The sequence below is a fragment of the Bufo gargarizans genome, chromosome 2 (genome assembly GCF_014858855.1).
Source record: "Bufo gargarizans isolate SCDJY-AF-19 chromosome 2, ASM1485885v1, whole genome shotgun sequence".
Taxonomy (NCBI): Eukaryota; Metazoa; Chordata; class Amphibia; order Anura; family Bufonidae; genus Bufo; species Bufo gargarizans.
In genome coordinates, this window is record NC_058081.1 from 412,936,924 (window position 1) to 412,953,989 (window position 17,066).

The following is a 17,066-nucleotide window of genomic DNA, read 5'->3' on the forward strand; positions in this document are numbered from 1 at the left end:
CCCCAATAGTTCAAATAGCCTCTATAGTGCCCCCGGTAGTTTATGTAGTCCCCATAGTGCCACCATTAGTTTATTTAACCTCCATAGTGCCCCCAGTAGTTTAAATAGCCCCCATAGTGCCCCCGGTAGTTTAGACCCCTATAGTGCCCCTGTGGTCTGTAGGTCAGCTATGAAAAGAAAACACAAATTAAATACTTACCTGATTCCTTTTCGATGCTGCTACCATGATGCAGCCTGAGTAGTCTCTGTCCTGGCACAGGGATCACCCTGTGCTAGGACATCATCGCAAACATGCAGATGTGATGACATCATCACGCAGCGTGCCACCTGTGCTGGGACAGAGCTAGTGCTAGTAACATTAGGCTGCAGGCTGGCCTGGAAGAGGCCTGTATTCTACTGTATTTCATTATGGACCACTGCACAGATGCCCAGCATTCACAGCAAATGCGTGAATGCTGAAGATAAAAAAAGTATTTTCAATAAAAAAATAAAGTTTCAAGTTAAAAAAAGAAAAAAAAGCCCCTTTCCCCTTATTTTAGAAGAAAAAAAAAGTAAAACACACATATTAGGTATTGCCGCGTCCGTAACGACCGGCTCTATAAATATATCACATGATCCACCCCATCCAATAGACACCATAAAAAATAGAAAACTGTCAAAGAAAGCCATTTTTGTCACCTTATATCACTAAAAGTGCAACACCAAGCGATCAAAAAGGTGTATGCCTCCAAAATAGTACCAATATAACCGTCACCTCATCCCACAAAAAATTAGCCCCTACATAGGACAGTAGCTCAAAATAACTCCAGCGACATAAGTAAATATTCTTGATTAGTGATTTTTTATTATTATGCGGCTTAGACATGACATTTCGCCCTTTTTCAAACTGAAGTACAAACTAAAATAAATATATACAGTAAATAACAATTTTATCCATCATGACAAATATGGTATACAGTAGGTGGTTATGAGGCAAGAGATATATCATTCATATCTGTGGCATTTTCTGCGGAAGTCCATGTATTTCTATTCCATGCAAAGAGTGATATGCAAATAATACAATTAATGTAGCATCTAACACGTAATACAACAGAAGCATTGTGGCTTGACAACTTGATCTCACATGGCAGAAATCCATGACACATAAAGCATACAATTGTATGAAGGTAGAGGTCCACCATGATATCACTGGTGTACAGGACATGCATCCAAAGCTGTCCCAAAATGAGTACTGAGTCATCCTAGTTAAGGAAACTCTGTTAAGAGGCGGTGGAGGGGCAGAAACATCAGGGACACTAACGGGGTGAACAGATCCTGTTTACCTCACGGGAATCAATAAGATAACTGAAGAGACCTGGACTACTGGCCTACCTAGTGCCGCTCTGTAAGGAACTTGGAAGGCTATGGCTTGGTCTCACCAAATGTGCTGCTGCACTACAAGAGGATTGCCATATTGTGACCGGTGTGGCCGGCATCTTATGAGGCTTGTGAGCTAATCAGTAGCTGCCACGTGTGCATGCGCCGGGCGCTTGCGTTCCACCGTGCATGTCAGACCTCGAGCTCTATAGTGTGTAAGACATCTGTCCGGAGTGATATTCTCACAAGAATACCCTCCCGTGGTGTGAATTTTGAATGTGTGCATGTTGAACAGTGCAGGACAATCAGGGCAGCAACAGTGAAAGAGGGATAATAATACAGTACAGCGAGAATGAGAGAATCGCTATAGGAAATTAGGGGGGGGGGGGTGAAGCAGGGAATAAATGAAGGAAGTGGATAAAGGTGAAAAAAATGAAAGAAAATGATGAAAGGAACAAAAAAAGGAAAAATAGAACGAAGAATAAAAATAAAAATTACATATAGGTCATGATGAATAAAAGAAAAAAAAAGGGGGTGAAGAAAGAAAAGATAGGGGGATTACTTTGTAGAAAAAGTGAGGGATAGAAGTAGAAGTAGAGAATGGAATGGAATACTACCCATAGGATACAGAGTCTATGGTGGCCTCAGGATTATAGCCATTCTATGTGATCTGTAACAAAAAGAACACAAGTTAGTATAAGGCAGGCGAAAAGACAGGTTGTAACTGTAACAACAGTAAGGCAAAATCTTCAGTGTATTAGGCGAGATTCTGAATCTCGTACTCCCTGTTCATCCCCATAGGTTCAAGGCTATCTAATCTGTGTATCCTGAATGCCTCCCTGGTCTTAAGAATTTTAACGTGATTGCCCCCTCTCCTTGGTACAGGTATGTGTTCCAGTACCTGAAATCTGAGTTGGGAAACTGAATGGCCAGCTATGTGAAAGTGTGCCGGAACGGGTTGCAAGAGGTTTTTGCGTTGTGTATTTGATTTATGCTGACAAATGCGGTTGCATATTTTCTGTGTGGTTTCTCCCGCGTACACCATTCCACAGGGACATTTCAGTGCGTAGATGACAAAGTTGGAGTCACAGGTAAAGAAGTTGTTGGTCTTAAAGGGTTTTCCTGACGTGGGGTGATATATAAAGGGGCCCTTTTGGATGTTGGAACATTGGAAGCAATGTAGGCAGGGAAATGCACCCTTGAATTGGGTGTTCAAGAAGGTCTGCCTAGGGGTGGTTCTCAGGGGTCTAATGTCTGCCCTAACTAATAGGTCACTCAAGTTCTTACTGCGAAGGCTGCAAGGCAAAATTGGGTTGTGGAATTCCTCCACGTCAGGATGCCCCTTACGTAGTAATTGCCAATGGGATCTTATGCTGTTCAGTAACTTGTTGGCTGCTGGATGGTAGGTGTGAACAAAGGCCAAATGTTTGGTGTTCTGGGGTCTTGGTGAATTTGGTTGGTCATGCATGCCTAATGCTTTCAGAGGGTAGCCTCTGTCCAGGAAACGTTGTTGCATTTCCGTGAGTCTGGTTTAGCAAGTGGACTTGGTTTTCACAATGCGTTTGATTCTGGTGTACTGTGATCTCGGTATGGACCTTTTGATATGTGGTGCGTGGAAGCTGGTAAAATGTAAAAGATTGTTATGGTCTGTCGGTTTGCGGTATTGGTCGGTATATAAGGTATCCGTTGTGGATCTGCTAACTGTGGTGTCAAAAAAGTTGATGGCATCTGGGTGATATTGGATGGTGAACTGAAGTTCAGGGTAGACTGAATTAAAAAACCCATGAAATCGTAGGAGTGAATCTATTGTCCCTTCCCAAATGCAAAATATATCGTCGATATATCATTTACATGTCATGACATGGTTGATGAAGCCTGCATTGGAATACAGAAATGACTCCTCAAAATGTGCCATATAGCAGTTAGCGTAGGGCGGCGCCACGTTGGACCCCATCGCTGTCCCTTGTAACTGTAAGAAAAAATCTTCACCAAACAGTATAAAGTTTTTGTGCAATACTATTTGGAGTAGATCAATACATAGCGATACGACCTCTGAATTGTATGTAAATGTCTGGAGAAGGGCTTTGACGGCTCCTATTTCCTTATCATGTTGGATGGACGTGTATAAGCTGGTTATGTCACTAAAATGGTATCTGTCTGTAGATAAGTTCCAGAAAGGAGGATGTGTCAAGCAGAAATGACCATGTATTTTTCACCAACTGTGTCAGAATATTTTCTAAAAGGATTGAGAGAGGGGCCAGTATGGACTCAGTTGAGGCTATGATCGGTCAACCCAGTGGGTTATGAAGGTTCTTGTGGATCTTAGGTAGAATGTAGAACACTGGAGTTGTTCGGATGTGTATTGGTAAGGAATGAGACAGTTTTGTCATCGATTACGTTGAGGTCATGATAATGTGTCTATGTGGTATTTATTGTTGCTGCATTGTTGGTAGTCGGATCGTTATGTAGACTGCAGCATACACTGTGGTCGTCTAGCTGATGGTATATTTCTCTGATTTAAGTGTCTCTATCCATTACGACCAGTGCACCTCCTTTGTCTGCTGCTTTAATGATAAGGTCCTTTCTTTTTTGCAAGGGAGAGGGTTCCTGGAAGTAGGGTTCCTACCCCAATAAATAGGACAATTGCCCCCCCCCAAAAAAAAAAAAATATATATATGGCTCTCAGACTATGGAGACACCAAAACATGATTTTTTTTTTGTTTCAAAATGTAAAAAAAAAAAAAAAAAAAAGTATACATATTAGGCATCGCCACATACGTAATAACCTGCTCTATAAAAATACCACATGACCTAACCGCTCAGGTGAACACCGTAAAAAAATTAAAATTTTTAAAAATGGTTTCAAAAAAGCCATTTTTTGTCATCTTACATCACAAAAAGTGTAATAGCAAGCGATCAAAATGTCATATGCACCCCAAAATTATGCCAATCAAACAGTGATCTAGAAACTAGAAGAATCACCTAAAAAATATAAAAAAAAACTATGGCTCTCAGACTATATTGACACTAAAACATGATTTTTTTTTGTTTCAAAAATGAATTTAGTGTATAAAACTTAAATAAATAAAAAAAAGTATATATATTAGGTATCACTGCATCCTTAATATCCTTCTGTATAAAAATAACACCTGATTTAACCCCTCAGATGAACACCGTAAAAAATAATCGGTGTGAAAAATAACTTTTGTCATCTTACATCACAAAAAGTGTAATAGCAAGCAATCAAAAAGTCATATGCACCCCAAAATTGTACCAATCAAACCGTCATCTCATACCGCAAAAATGCTACCCTACCTAAGACAATCACCCAAAAAATAAAAAATAAACTATGGCTCTCAGACTATGGAGACATTAAAACATGATTTTTTTTGTTTACAAAATATTAGTGTATAAAACTTAAATAAATAAAAAAATATAGATATTAGGTTTCACTGCATCCTTAACGACCTTCTTTAGAAAAAAATATCACATGATTTAACCCCTCAGGTGAACACTGTAAAAAATCTAATAAAAATAGTATCAAAAAGCCATTTTGTCACTTTACATCACAAAAAGTGTAATAGCAACCGATGAAACAGTCATATGCACCCCAAAATAGTGCCAATCAAACCATCATCTCATACTGAAAAAAATAAGCCCCTACATAAGACAGTCACCCAAAAAATAAAAATAAAACATGGCTTTCAGAATATGGAGACACAAAAAAATGCATTTTTTTCAAAAATACTTTATTATGTAAAACTGAAACAAACAACAACAAAAATTGTCATATTTGGTATTGTCGTGTCCGTAACAACCTGCTCTATAAAAATAGCTAATGAGTAGAGTTGAGCGAACACCTGGATGTTCGGGTTCGAGAAGTTCGGCCGAACATCCCGGAAATGTTCGGGTTCGGGATCCGAACCCGATCCGAACTTCGTCCCGAACCCGAACCCCATTGAAGTCAATGGGGACCCGAACTTTTCGGCACTAAAACGGCTGTAAAACAGCCCAGGAAAGGGCTAGAGGGCTGCAAAAGGCAGCAACATGTAGGTAAATCCCCTGCAAACAAATGTGGATAGGGAAATTAATTAAAATAAAAATTAAATAAATAAAAATTAACCAAAATCAATTGGAGAGAGGTTCCATAGCAGAGAATCTGGCTTCCCGTCACCCACCACTGGAACAGTCCATTCTCAGATATTTAGGCCCCGGCACCCAGGCAGAGGAGAGAGGTCCCGTAACAGAGAATCTGTCTTCATGTCAGCAGAGAATTAGTCTGCATGTCATAGCAGAGAATGAGGCTTCACGTCAGCCACCACTGCAACAGTCCATTGGCATATATTTAGGCCCAGCACCCAGGCAGAGGAGGGAGGTCCCGTAACAGAGAATCTGTCTTCATGTCAGCAGAGAATTAGTCTGCATGTCATAGCAGAGAATGAGGCTTCACGTCAGCCACCACTGCAACAGTCCATTGGCATATATTTAGGCCCAGCACACACACAGGCAGAGGAGAGAGGTCCCGTAACAGACAATCTGGCTTCATGTCAGCAGAGAATTAGTCTGCATGTCATAGCAGAGAATGAGGCTTCACGTCAGCCACCACTGCAACAGTCCATTGGCATATATTTAGGCCCAGCACACACACAGGCAGAGGAGAGAGGTCCCGTAACAGAGAATCTGTCTTCATGTCAGCAGAGAATTAGTCTGCATGTCATAGCAGAGAATGAGGCTTCACGTCAGCCACCACTGCAACAGTCCATTGGCATATATTTAGGCCTAGCACACAGGCAGAGGAGAGAGGTCCCGTAACAGAGAATCTGGCTTCATGTCAGCAGAGAATCAGTCTGCATGTCATAGCAGAGAATCAGGCTTCACGTCAGCCACCACTGCAACAGTCCATTGGCATATATTTAGGCCCAGCACACACACAGGCAGAGGAGAGAGGTCCCGTAACAGAGAATCTGTCTTCATGTCAGCAGAGAATTAGTCTGCATGTCATAGCAGAGAATGAGGCTTCACGTCACCCACCACTGCAACAGTCCATTGGCATATATTTAGGCCTAGCACACAGGCAGAGCAGAGAGGTCCCGTAACAGACAATCTGGCTTCATGACAGCAGAGAATCAGTCTGCATGTCATAGCAGAGAATGAGGCTTCACGTCACCCACCACTGCAACAGTCCATTGGCATATATTTAGGCCTAGCACACAGGCAGAGGAGAGAGGTCCCGTAACAGAGAATCTGTCTTCATGTCAGCAGAGAATCAGTCTGCATGTCATAGCAGAGAATGAGGCTTCACGTCAGCCACCACTGCAACAGTCCATTGGCATATATTTAGGCCCAGCACCCAGGCAGAGGAGGGAGGTCCCGTAACAGAGAATCTGTCTTCATGTCAGCAGAGAATTAGTCTGCATGTCATAGCAGAGAATGAGGCTTCACGTCAGCCACCACTGCAACAGTCCATTGGCATATATTTAGGCCCAGCACACACACAGGCAGAGGAGAGAGGTCCCGTAACAGAGAATCTGGCTTCATGTCAGCAGAGAATCAGTCTGCATGTCATAGCAGAGAATGAGGCTTCACGTCAGCCACCACTGCAACAGTCCATTGGCATATATTTAGGCCCAGCACACACACAGGCAGAGGAGAGAGGTCCCGTAACAGAGAATCTGGCTTCATGTCAGCAGAGAATCAGTCTGCATGTCATAGCAGAGAATGAGGCTTCACGTCAGCCACCACTGCAACAGTCCATTGGCATATATTTAGGCCCAGCACACACACAGGCAGAGGAGAGAGGTCCCGTAACAGAGAATCTGTCTTCATGTCAGCAGAGAATGAGTCTGCATGTCATAGCAGAGAATGAGGCTTCACGTCACCCACCACTGCAACAGTCCATTGGCATATATTTAGGCCTAGCACACAGGCAGAGCAGAGAGGTCCCGTAACAGACAATCTGGCTTCATGACAGCAGAGAATCAGTCTGCATGTCATAGCAGAGAATGAGGCTTCACGTCACCCACCACTGCAACAGTCCATTGGCATATATTTAGGCCTAGCACACAGGCAGAGCAGAGAGGTCCCGTAACAGACAATCTGGCTTCATGTCAGCAGAGAATCAGTCTGCATGCCATAGCAGAGAATGAGGCTTCACGTCACCCACCACTGCAACAGTCCATTGGCATATATTTAGGCCTAGCACACAGGCAGAGCAGAGAGGTCCCGTAACAGACAATCTGGCTTCATGACAGCAGAGAATCAGTCTGCATGTCATAGCAGAGAATGAGGCTTCACGTCACCCACCACTGCAACAGTCCATTGGCATATATTTAGGCCTAGCACACAGGCAGAGCAGAGAGGTCCCGTAACAGACAATCTGGCTTCATGTCAGCAGAGAATCAGTCTGCATGTCATAGCAGAGAATGAGGCTTCACGTCACCCACCACTGCAACAGTCCATTGGCATATATTTAGGCCTAGCACACAGGCAGAGCAGAGAGGTCCCGTAACAGACGATCTGGCTTCATGTCAGCAGAGAATCAGTCTGCATGTCATAGCAGAGAATCAGGCTTCACGTCAGCCACCACTGCAACAGTCCATTGTCATAAATTTAGGCCCAGCACCCAGGCAGAGGAGAGAGGTCCCGTAACAGACAATCTGGCTTCATGTCAGCAGAGAATTAGTCTGCATGTCATAGCAGAGAATCAGGCTTCATGTCAGCCACCACTGCAACAGTCCATTGGCATATATTTAGGCCTAGCACACAGGCAGAGGAGAGGTTCATTCAACTTTGGGTAGCATCGCAATATAATGGTAAAATGAAAATAAAAATAGGATTGAATGAGGAAGTGCCCTGGAGTCCAATAATATATGGTTATGGGGAGGTAGTTAATGTCTAATCTGGACAAGGGACGGACAGGTCCTGTGGGATCCATGCCTGGTTCATTTTTATGAACGTCAGCTTGTCCACATTGGCTGTAGACAGGCGGCTGCGTTTGTCTGTAATGACGCCCCCTGCCGTGCTGAATACACGTTCAGACAAAACGCTGGCTGCCGGGCAGGCCAGCACCTCCAAGGCATAAAAGGCTAGCTCTGGCCACGTGGACAATTTAGAGACCCAGAAGTTGAATGGGGCCGAACCATCAGTCAGTACGTGGAGGGGTGTGCACACGTACTGTTCCACCATGTTAGTGAAATGTTGCCTCCTGCTAACACGTTGCGTATCAGGTGGTGGTGCAGTTAGCTGTGGCGTGTTGACAAAAGTTTTCCACATCTCTGCCATGCTAACCCTGCCCTCAGAGGAGCTGGCCGTGACACAGCTGCCTTGGCGACCTCTTGCTCCTCCTCTGCCTTGGCCTTGGGCTTCCACTTGTTCCCCTGTGACATTTGGGAATGCTCTCAGTAGCGCGTCTACCAACGTGCGCTTGTACTCGCGCATCTTCCTATCACGCTCCAGTGCAGGAAGTAAGGTGGGCACATTGTCTTTGTAGCGTGGATCCAGCAGGGTGGCAACCCAGTAGTCCGCACAGGTTAAAATGTGGGCAACTCTGCTGTCGTTGCGCAGGCACTGCAGCATGTAGTCGCTCATGTGTGCCAGGCTGCCCAGGGGTAAGGACAAGCTGTCCTCTGTGGGAGGCGTATCGTCATCGTCCTGCCTTTCCCCCCAGCCACGCACCAGTGATGGACCCGAGCTGCGTTGGGTGCCACCCCGCTGTGACCATGCTTCATCCTCATCCTCCTCCACCTCCTCCTCATCCTCGTCCTCCTCGTCCTCCAGTAGTGGGCCCTGGCTGGCCACATTTGTACCTGGCCTCTGCTGTTGCCAAAAACCTCCCTCTGAGTCACTTCGAAGAGACTGGCCTGAAAGTGCTAAAAATGACCCCTCTTCCTCATCCTCCTCCTCCTCCTCCTGGGCCACCTCCTGTTCCATCATCGCCCTAAGTGTTTTCTCAAGGAGACATAGAAGTGGTATTGTAACGCTGATAACGGTGTCATCGCCACTGGCCATGTTGGTGGAGTACTCGAAACAGCGCAACAGGGCACACAGGTCTCGCATGGAGGCCCAGTCATTGGTGGTGAAGTGGTGCTGTTCTGTAGTGCGACTGACCCGTGCGTGCTGCAGCTGAAACTCCACTATGGCCTGCTGCTGCTCGCACAGTCTGTCCAGCATGTGCAAGGTGGAGTTCCACCTGGTGGGCACGTCGCATATGAGGCGGTGAGCGGGAAGGCCGAAGTTACGCTGTAGCGCAGACAGGCGAGCAGCGGCAGGATGTGAACGCCGGAAGCGCGAACAGACGGCCCGCACTTTATGCAGCAGCTCTGACATGTCGGGGTAGTTGTGAATGAACTTCTGCACCACCAAATTCAGCACATGCGCCAAGCAAGGGATGTGCGTCAAATTGGCTAGTCCCAGAGCTGCAACGAGATTTCGCCCATTATCACACACCACCAGGCCGGGCTTGAGGCTCACCGGCAGCAACCACTCGTCGGTCTGTTGTTCAATACCCCGCCACAACTCCTGTGCGGTGTGGGGCCTGTCCCCCAAACATATGAGTTTCAGAATGGCCTGCTGACGTTTACCCCGGGCTGTGCTGAAGTTGGTGGTGAAGGTGTGTGGCTGACTGGATGAGCAGGTGGAAGAAGAGGAGGAGGAAGCCGAGAAGGAGGAGGTGGCAACAGGAGGCAAAGAATGTTGCCCTGCGATCCTTGGCGGCGGCAGGACGTGCGCCAAACAGCTCTCCGCCTGGGGCCCAGCTGCCACTACATTTACCCAGTGTGCAGTTAGGGAGATATAGCGTCCCTGGCCGTGCTTACTGGTCCACGTATCTGTGGTTAGGTGGACCTTGCTACAGATGGCGTTGCGCAGTGCACACTTGATTTTATCGGATACTTGGTTGTGCAGGGAAGGCACGGCTCTCTTGGAGAAGTAGTGCCGGCTGGGAACAACATACTGTGGGACAGCAAGCGACATGAGCTGTTTGAAGCTGTCTGTGTCCACCAGCCTAAATGACAGCATTTCATAGGCCAGTAGTTTAGAAATGCTGGCATTCAGGGCCAGGGATCGAGGGTGGCTAGGTGGGAATTTACGCTTTCTATCAAATGTTTGTGAGATGGAGAGCTGAACGCTGGCGTGTGACATGGTTGAGACGCTTGGTGACGGAGGTGGTGGTGGTGGTGTTGGTGGTACATCCCCTGTTTGCTGGGCGGCAGGTGCCAACGTTCCTCCAGAGGCGGAGGAAGAGGCCGAGGCGGCAGCAGCAGAATAGGCCGAGGCGGCAGCAGCAGAAGAGGTAGCAGGGGGAGCCTGAGTGACTTCCTTGGTTTTAAGGTGTTTACTCCACTGCAGTTCATGCTTTGCATGCAGGTGCCTGGTCATGCAGGTTGTGCTCAGGTTCAGAACGTTAATGCCTCGCTTCAGGCTCTGATGGCACAGCGTGCAAACCACTCGGGTCTTGTCGTCAGCACATTGTTTGAAGAAGTGCCATGCCAGGGAACTCCTTGAAGCTGCCTTTGGGGTGCTCGGTCCCAGATGGCGGCGGTCAGTAGCAGGCGGAGTCTCTTGGCGGCGGGTGTTCTGCTTTTGCCCACTGCTCCCTCTTTTGCTACGCTGTTGGCTCGGTCTCACCACTGCCTCTTCCTCCGAACTGTGAAAGTCAGTGGCACGACCTTCATTCCATGTGGGGTCTAGGACCTCATCGTCCCCTGCATCGTCTTCCACCCAGTCTTGATCCCTGACCTCCTGTTCAGTCTGCACACTGCAGAAAGACGCAGCAGTTGGCACCTGTGTTTCGTCATCATCAGAGACATGCTGAGGTGGTATTCCCATGTCCTCATCATCAGGAAACATAAGTGGTTGTGCGTCAGTGCATTCTATGTCTTTCACCGCTGGGGAAGGGCTAGGTGGATGCCCTTGGGAAACCCTGCCAGCGGAGTCTTCAAACAGCATAAGAGACTGCTGCATAACTTGAGGCTGAGACAGTTTCCCTGGTATGCATGGGGGTGATGTGACAGACTGATGGGGTTGGTTTTCAGGCGCCATCTGTGCGCTTTCTGCAGAAGACTGGGTGGGAGATAATGTGAACGTGCTGGATCCACTGTCGGCCACCCAATTGACTAATGCCTGTACCTGCTCAGGCCTTACCATCCTTAGAACGGCATTGGGCCCCACCATATATCGCTGTAAATTCTGGCGGCTACTGGGACCTGAGGTAGTTGGTACACTAGGACGTGTGGATGTGGCAGAACGGCCACGTCCTCTCCCAGCACCAGAGGGTCCACTAACACCACCACGACCATGTCCACGTCCGCGTCCCTTACTAGATGTTTTTCTCATTGTTATGGTTCACCACAACAACAAATATATTATTTGGCCCAATGTATTGTATTCAAATTCAGCGGGATATAAATTTGAGGCCTAGTATTTAGGCGCTGGGTGACCGGTATGGATTTAGTGACAGAATTAGACTTGGAAATGCACAGAAGCGTGTGTGTGAAGTTATTCTGAATGACCCAATGTGCACCTTGAATATTATATACCCTTTTTGGGATAGATTTCAAATAGCTCTGATATAGCAGGAACCACTAAATTATGAAATTGCTAAATTGGGAATTGTACTTCAACCCAGAACAAAAAATGTGCTTTGACGGACACTAAATATCTTGCCCAGCAACAACAGTACAGCGGTGGGTAACGAGAGATTTAGAGGGATTTAAATTTGAGGCCTAGTATTTAGGCGCTGGGTGACAGGTATGGGTTTAGTGACAGAATTAGACTTGGAAATACACAGTAGCGGGTGTGTGTGAAGTTATTCTGAATGACCCAATGTGCACCTTCAATATTATATACCCTTTTTGGGATAGATTTCAAATAGCTCTGATATAGCAGGAACCACTAAATTATGAAATTGCTAAATTGGGAATTGTATTTCAACCCAGAACAAGAAATGTGCTTGAACGGACACTAAATAACTCGCCCAGCTACAGCACTAGGGACAGATTTAGCTGGATATAAATTTGAGGCCTAGTATTTAGGCGCTGGGTGACCGGTATGGATTTAGTGACAGAATTAGACTGGGATATGGCCAAAAAATGAACAGACTATTGCTGGTTAAATGCACTTGGTGTGACAGCTTCACCCTGATGTAGGCTTTAGCCAAAAAACAACCACACCATTGAGGGTTAAATGCACTTGGTGACAGGCGCAGCTTGCCCCTGATTTTGTATATGGCCAAAAAATGAACAGACTATTGCTGGTTAAATGCACTTGGTGTGACAGCTTCACCCTGATGTAGGCTTTAGCCAAAAAACAACCACACCATTGAGGGTTAAATGCACTTGGTGACAGGCGCAGCTTGCCCCTGATTTTGTATATGGCCAAAAAATGAACAGACTATTGCTGGTTAAATGCACTTGGTGTGACAGCTTCACCCTGATGTAGGCTTTAGCCAAAAAACAACCACACCATTGAGGGTTAAATGCACTTGGTGACAGGCGCAGCTTGCCCCTGATTTTGTATATGGCCAAAAAATGAACAGACTATTGCTGGTTAAATGCACTTGGTGTGACAGCTTCACCCTGATGTAGGCTTTAGCCAAAAAACAACCACACCATTGAGGGTTAAATGCACTTGGTCGCAGCTTGTGCTGGCGCACCACAAGACACAAAATGGCCGCCGATCACCCCAGAAAAATGAGACTGACAAACGGTCTGTGCAGCCTAAAAACAGTGAGCAATTGAGGATCAGCAGCTCAATGATCCACAGCTGCAGATCGATCAGTTAATCAAGTCCTTTGGAGGAGTTAATCTGCCTAATCTCGCCCTACTGTCGCAGCCGCAACCTCTCCCTACGCTAATCAGAGCAGAGTGACGGGCGGCGCTATGTGACTCCAGCTTAAATAGAGGCTGGGTCACATGGTGCTCTGGCCAATCACAGCCATGCCAATAGTAGGCATGGCTGTGATGGCCTCTTGGGGCAAGTAGTATGACGCTTGTTGATTGGCTGCTTTGCAGCCTTTCAAAAAGCGCCAAGAAAGCGTCACAAAAGCGCGAAGAAAGCGACGAACACCGAACCCGAACCCGGACTTTTACGAAAATGTCCGGGTTCGGGTCCGTGTCACGGACACCCCAAAATTCGGTACGAACCCGAACTATACAGTTCGAGTTCGCTCATCCCTACTAATGAGCTAACTTGTCAGATGAAAATAAAAACAGTGCCAAAACAGCTATTTTTTTGTTACCTTGACTCTAAGCAACTAAAAATCATCTGTACCCTAAAATAGTGCCAACAAAACTGCAACCTTATCCTGTAGTTTCCAAAATGGGGTAACTTTTTTGTAGTTTCTACTCTAGGGGTGCATCAGGGAGTCTTCAAATGTGACATGGCAACTTAAAATTATCCCAGTGAAATCTGCCCTTCAAAAACCATATGGCATTCCTTTCCTTCTGCGCCCTGCTGTGTGCCTGTCCAGCAGTTTATGACCACATATTGGGTGTTTCTGTAAACTACAGAATCAGGGAAATAAATATTGAGTTTAGTTTGGCTGTTAATCCTGGCTTTGTTAGCGGAAAAAAAATGACTAAAATGGAAAATCTGCCAAGTGAAATTCAGAAATTTCATATCCATTTTCAATTAATTCTTGTGGAACATCTAAAGGGTTAATAAAGTTTGTTAAATCATGTTTTAATACTTTGAGGGGTGTAGTTTCTAAAATAGGGTCACTTTTTTGGAGTTTCTACTCTAGGAGTGCATCAGGGGGGCTTCAAATTATAACAGGGTGACAAAAAATCATAGTCCATCAAAATCTGCCTTCCAAAAACCATATGGCGTTCCTTTCCTTCTGCGCCTTGCCATGTGGCCATACAGTAGTTTACAACCACATATGGGGTGTTTCTGTAAACGACAGAATCAGGGCAATAAATATTAAGTTTAGTTTGGCTGTTAATCCTTGCTTTGTTAGCGGGGAAAAAAATGATTAAAATGGAAAATCTGCCCCAAAAAGTGAAATTCAGAAATGTCATATCCATTTTCAATTAATTCTTGTAGCACACCTAAAGGGTTAACAAAGTTTGTAAAATCAGTTTTGAATACATTGAAGGGTGTCATTTCTAAAAAAACCCTCTTTTTTAGAGTTTCTACTATAGGGGTGTATTAGGGGGGCTTCAAATGGGACATGGTGTCAAAAGACCAGTCCATCGAAATCTGCCTTCCAAAAAACATATGGCATTCCTTTCCTTATGTGCCCTGCCGTGTGGCCATACAGCAGTTTACGACCACAGAATCAGGGCAATAAATGTTGAGTTTTGTTTGGCTGTTAACCTTTGCTTTGTTAGCGGAAAAAAAATGATTAATATGTAAAATCTGCCAAAAAAGTGAAATTCTGAAATATCTTCTCCATTTTCCATTAATTGTTGTGGAACACCTAAAGAATTAACAACGTCTGTAAAATCAGTTTTGAATACCTTGAGGGGTGTCGTTTCTAAAATGGGGTCATTTTTGGGTGGTTTCTATTATGTAAGCCTCACAAATTGACTTCAGACCTGAACTGGTCCTTAAAAAGTGGGTTTTGGAAATTTTCTGAAAAATTTCAAGTTTTGCTTCTAAGCTTAGAAGCCTTCTAACGTCCACAAAAAAATAAACTGGCATTGAAAAAATTATCCAAACATGAAGTAGACATATGGGAAAAGTAAAGTAATAACTATTATATGAGATATCACTATCTGTTTTAAAAGCAGAGAAATTGAAATTTGTAAAGTTGCAAATTTTTCAAAATTTTTAGTTAATTTGGTATTTTTTATAAATAAAAATGAAATATTTGGATTCAAATTTTCTACTGTCATGCAGAACAATATGTGGATAAGTAAAAGTTTTAAAGTTATCACCACATAAAGTGACACATGTCAGATTTTCAAAAATCAGTCTGGTCCTTAAAGGAAACCTGTCATGTGGATATTATAATCTAACTAATTATATACAATCATTAACTACTAAAAAGTACCTTAGATGTATTCACTTACTGGTGTGACAGTAAAGGACTGTGTACAAATATGATGGATTCCACAGCAGAGCCTCCCAATGCAGGCATGAACAGACAATTATACTGGCTGCAAGTGACTACCATGTTGTCTGGGTTCAGAAGGGAAGCCTTGCAATTAATTGCTCTCCTACTTCCTGAATCTTAGTCCCATCATTTTCCTGCAGCTGCCACTAATGGGAGGTCACCGTATACAGATATTTACAGTTCCTTTTTCTTACAATGTCTGCAAATCCACAGCTCCCCACAGACACCAGAGTTTTATTATTTACTGAGTGAATGGAAGCAGGGGATTGGAAACCCTTCAGGACACTTCCATTTTTCATCTTAAGAACCAGCCCATTTTTTGCAAATCTGACATGTGTCACTTTATGTGGTGATAACTTTAAAATGCTTTTACTTATCCAAGCCATTCAGAGATTGTTTTCTCATCACATATTTTTCTTCATGTCAGTGGTAAATTTGAGTCAAATATTTCATGTTTATTTATAAAAAATACAAAATTTAACAAAAATATGGAAAAATTCACAATTTTCAAAATTCCAAAAAGGTAAACTCACTTATGCTGAGTTTCAGCCATTTTTTTGCCTTCTGTTGTTTCAGCCTACACCTGATTAAACAATACAGTGTACAGGTAAGCAACCTAGTGCACACTGCGTAAGAGAGAAATCTCTTCTTTTGTCTTTAAAGCAGACAACCAGCCATTATGAAAATGTGTTACACTAATTATAGTGGACCTTACCTTAATTCATTTTAAAAAAGTACTAAATTTGTATGTCGTCTCATTTGTCCATTCTTAAAAGTTTTGCATTGTGATTTCTGTGTACTCCCTTAATGTATATTTGCATTTGTGTAAATATATTGTTTAATTACATGTGCATTTCTTTTGCAGGGTTTTCTTGAGAGCCATTGACAAGTTTGCCAGAACAATGAACCAGAAATTTTTAGAAAACAAGAATTTTGAAGTGCAGGTAAAGTAATGTATTGATTTGTTTTTGACATATACCTTACTCTATAAGCTACAGAAGGTTGTACTTCTGACCCAATTATAATGCCACGTACTGAGTAAATGTCTACCCCAAATTAATTTTTTTCTGATTCCATATTTTTTTGTTATTTAAAAGACTGAAACGGCTTAAATCTAGCATTTAGAGTACCTGATGGGTGCCATATTATGCAATATTCTAGATTATTTAACAGTCAAAGGAAAGTGTGTAAAAATTTGTTGTAAGGGCAAAGAAACTTTAGACAAAAACATCCCAAATATTAATTGCAAATAGGTTACTTTGTTTTTGTCATTTAGTGCCTCAAGTACCGTGCCACTTTTCGCCTTAAATCCCAGGCTGACTTTTGCAAATGTGACATGTGTAATTTTATGTGGTAATAACTCTGTAATGCTTTACTTATCCAAGCCATTCTGAGACTGCTTTTGCATGACACATGCAACCCATTATCTTATTGGCCTTGGCAGCAGCTGCCTGACACTGTTTTTTGCAGCTTAGTTTGCTGTTTATTAAAATTCCTAGATCCTTTTACATGTCAGTGTTACCGAGTGTTTTACCATTTAGTATGTACGGGTGACTTGCATTATTCCTTCCCATGTGCATAACTTTACGTTTGCCAGTGTCAAACCCCATCTGCCACTTATCTTCCGAAGCCTCCAATCTATCCAGATCCCTCT

The 17,066-nt window shown here is 44.1% G+C and overlaps 1 protein-coding gene across 3 annotated transcripts in view; it reads left to right on the forward strand.

Annotated features, from left to right (window-relative positions):
- DOCK2 (dedicator of cytokinesis 2) overlaps window positions 1–17,066 on the forward strand; it is a 1,177,826-nt gene that overhangs the window by 780,317 nt on the left and 380,443 nt on the right. For all 3 annotated transcript variants that reach the window (XM_044280877.1, XM_044280878.1, XM_044280879.1), the window contains one exon: window positions 16,278–16,356. In XM_044280877.1, the coding sequence (XP_044136812.1) occupies window positions 16,278–16,356 (79 nt within the window). The remainder of the gene's footprint in view (window positions 1–16,277; window positions 16,357–17,066) is intronic.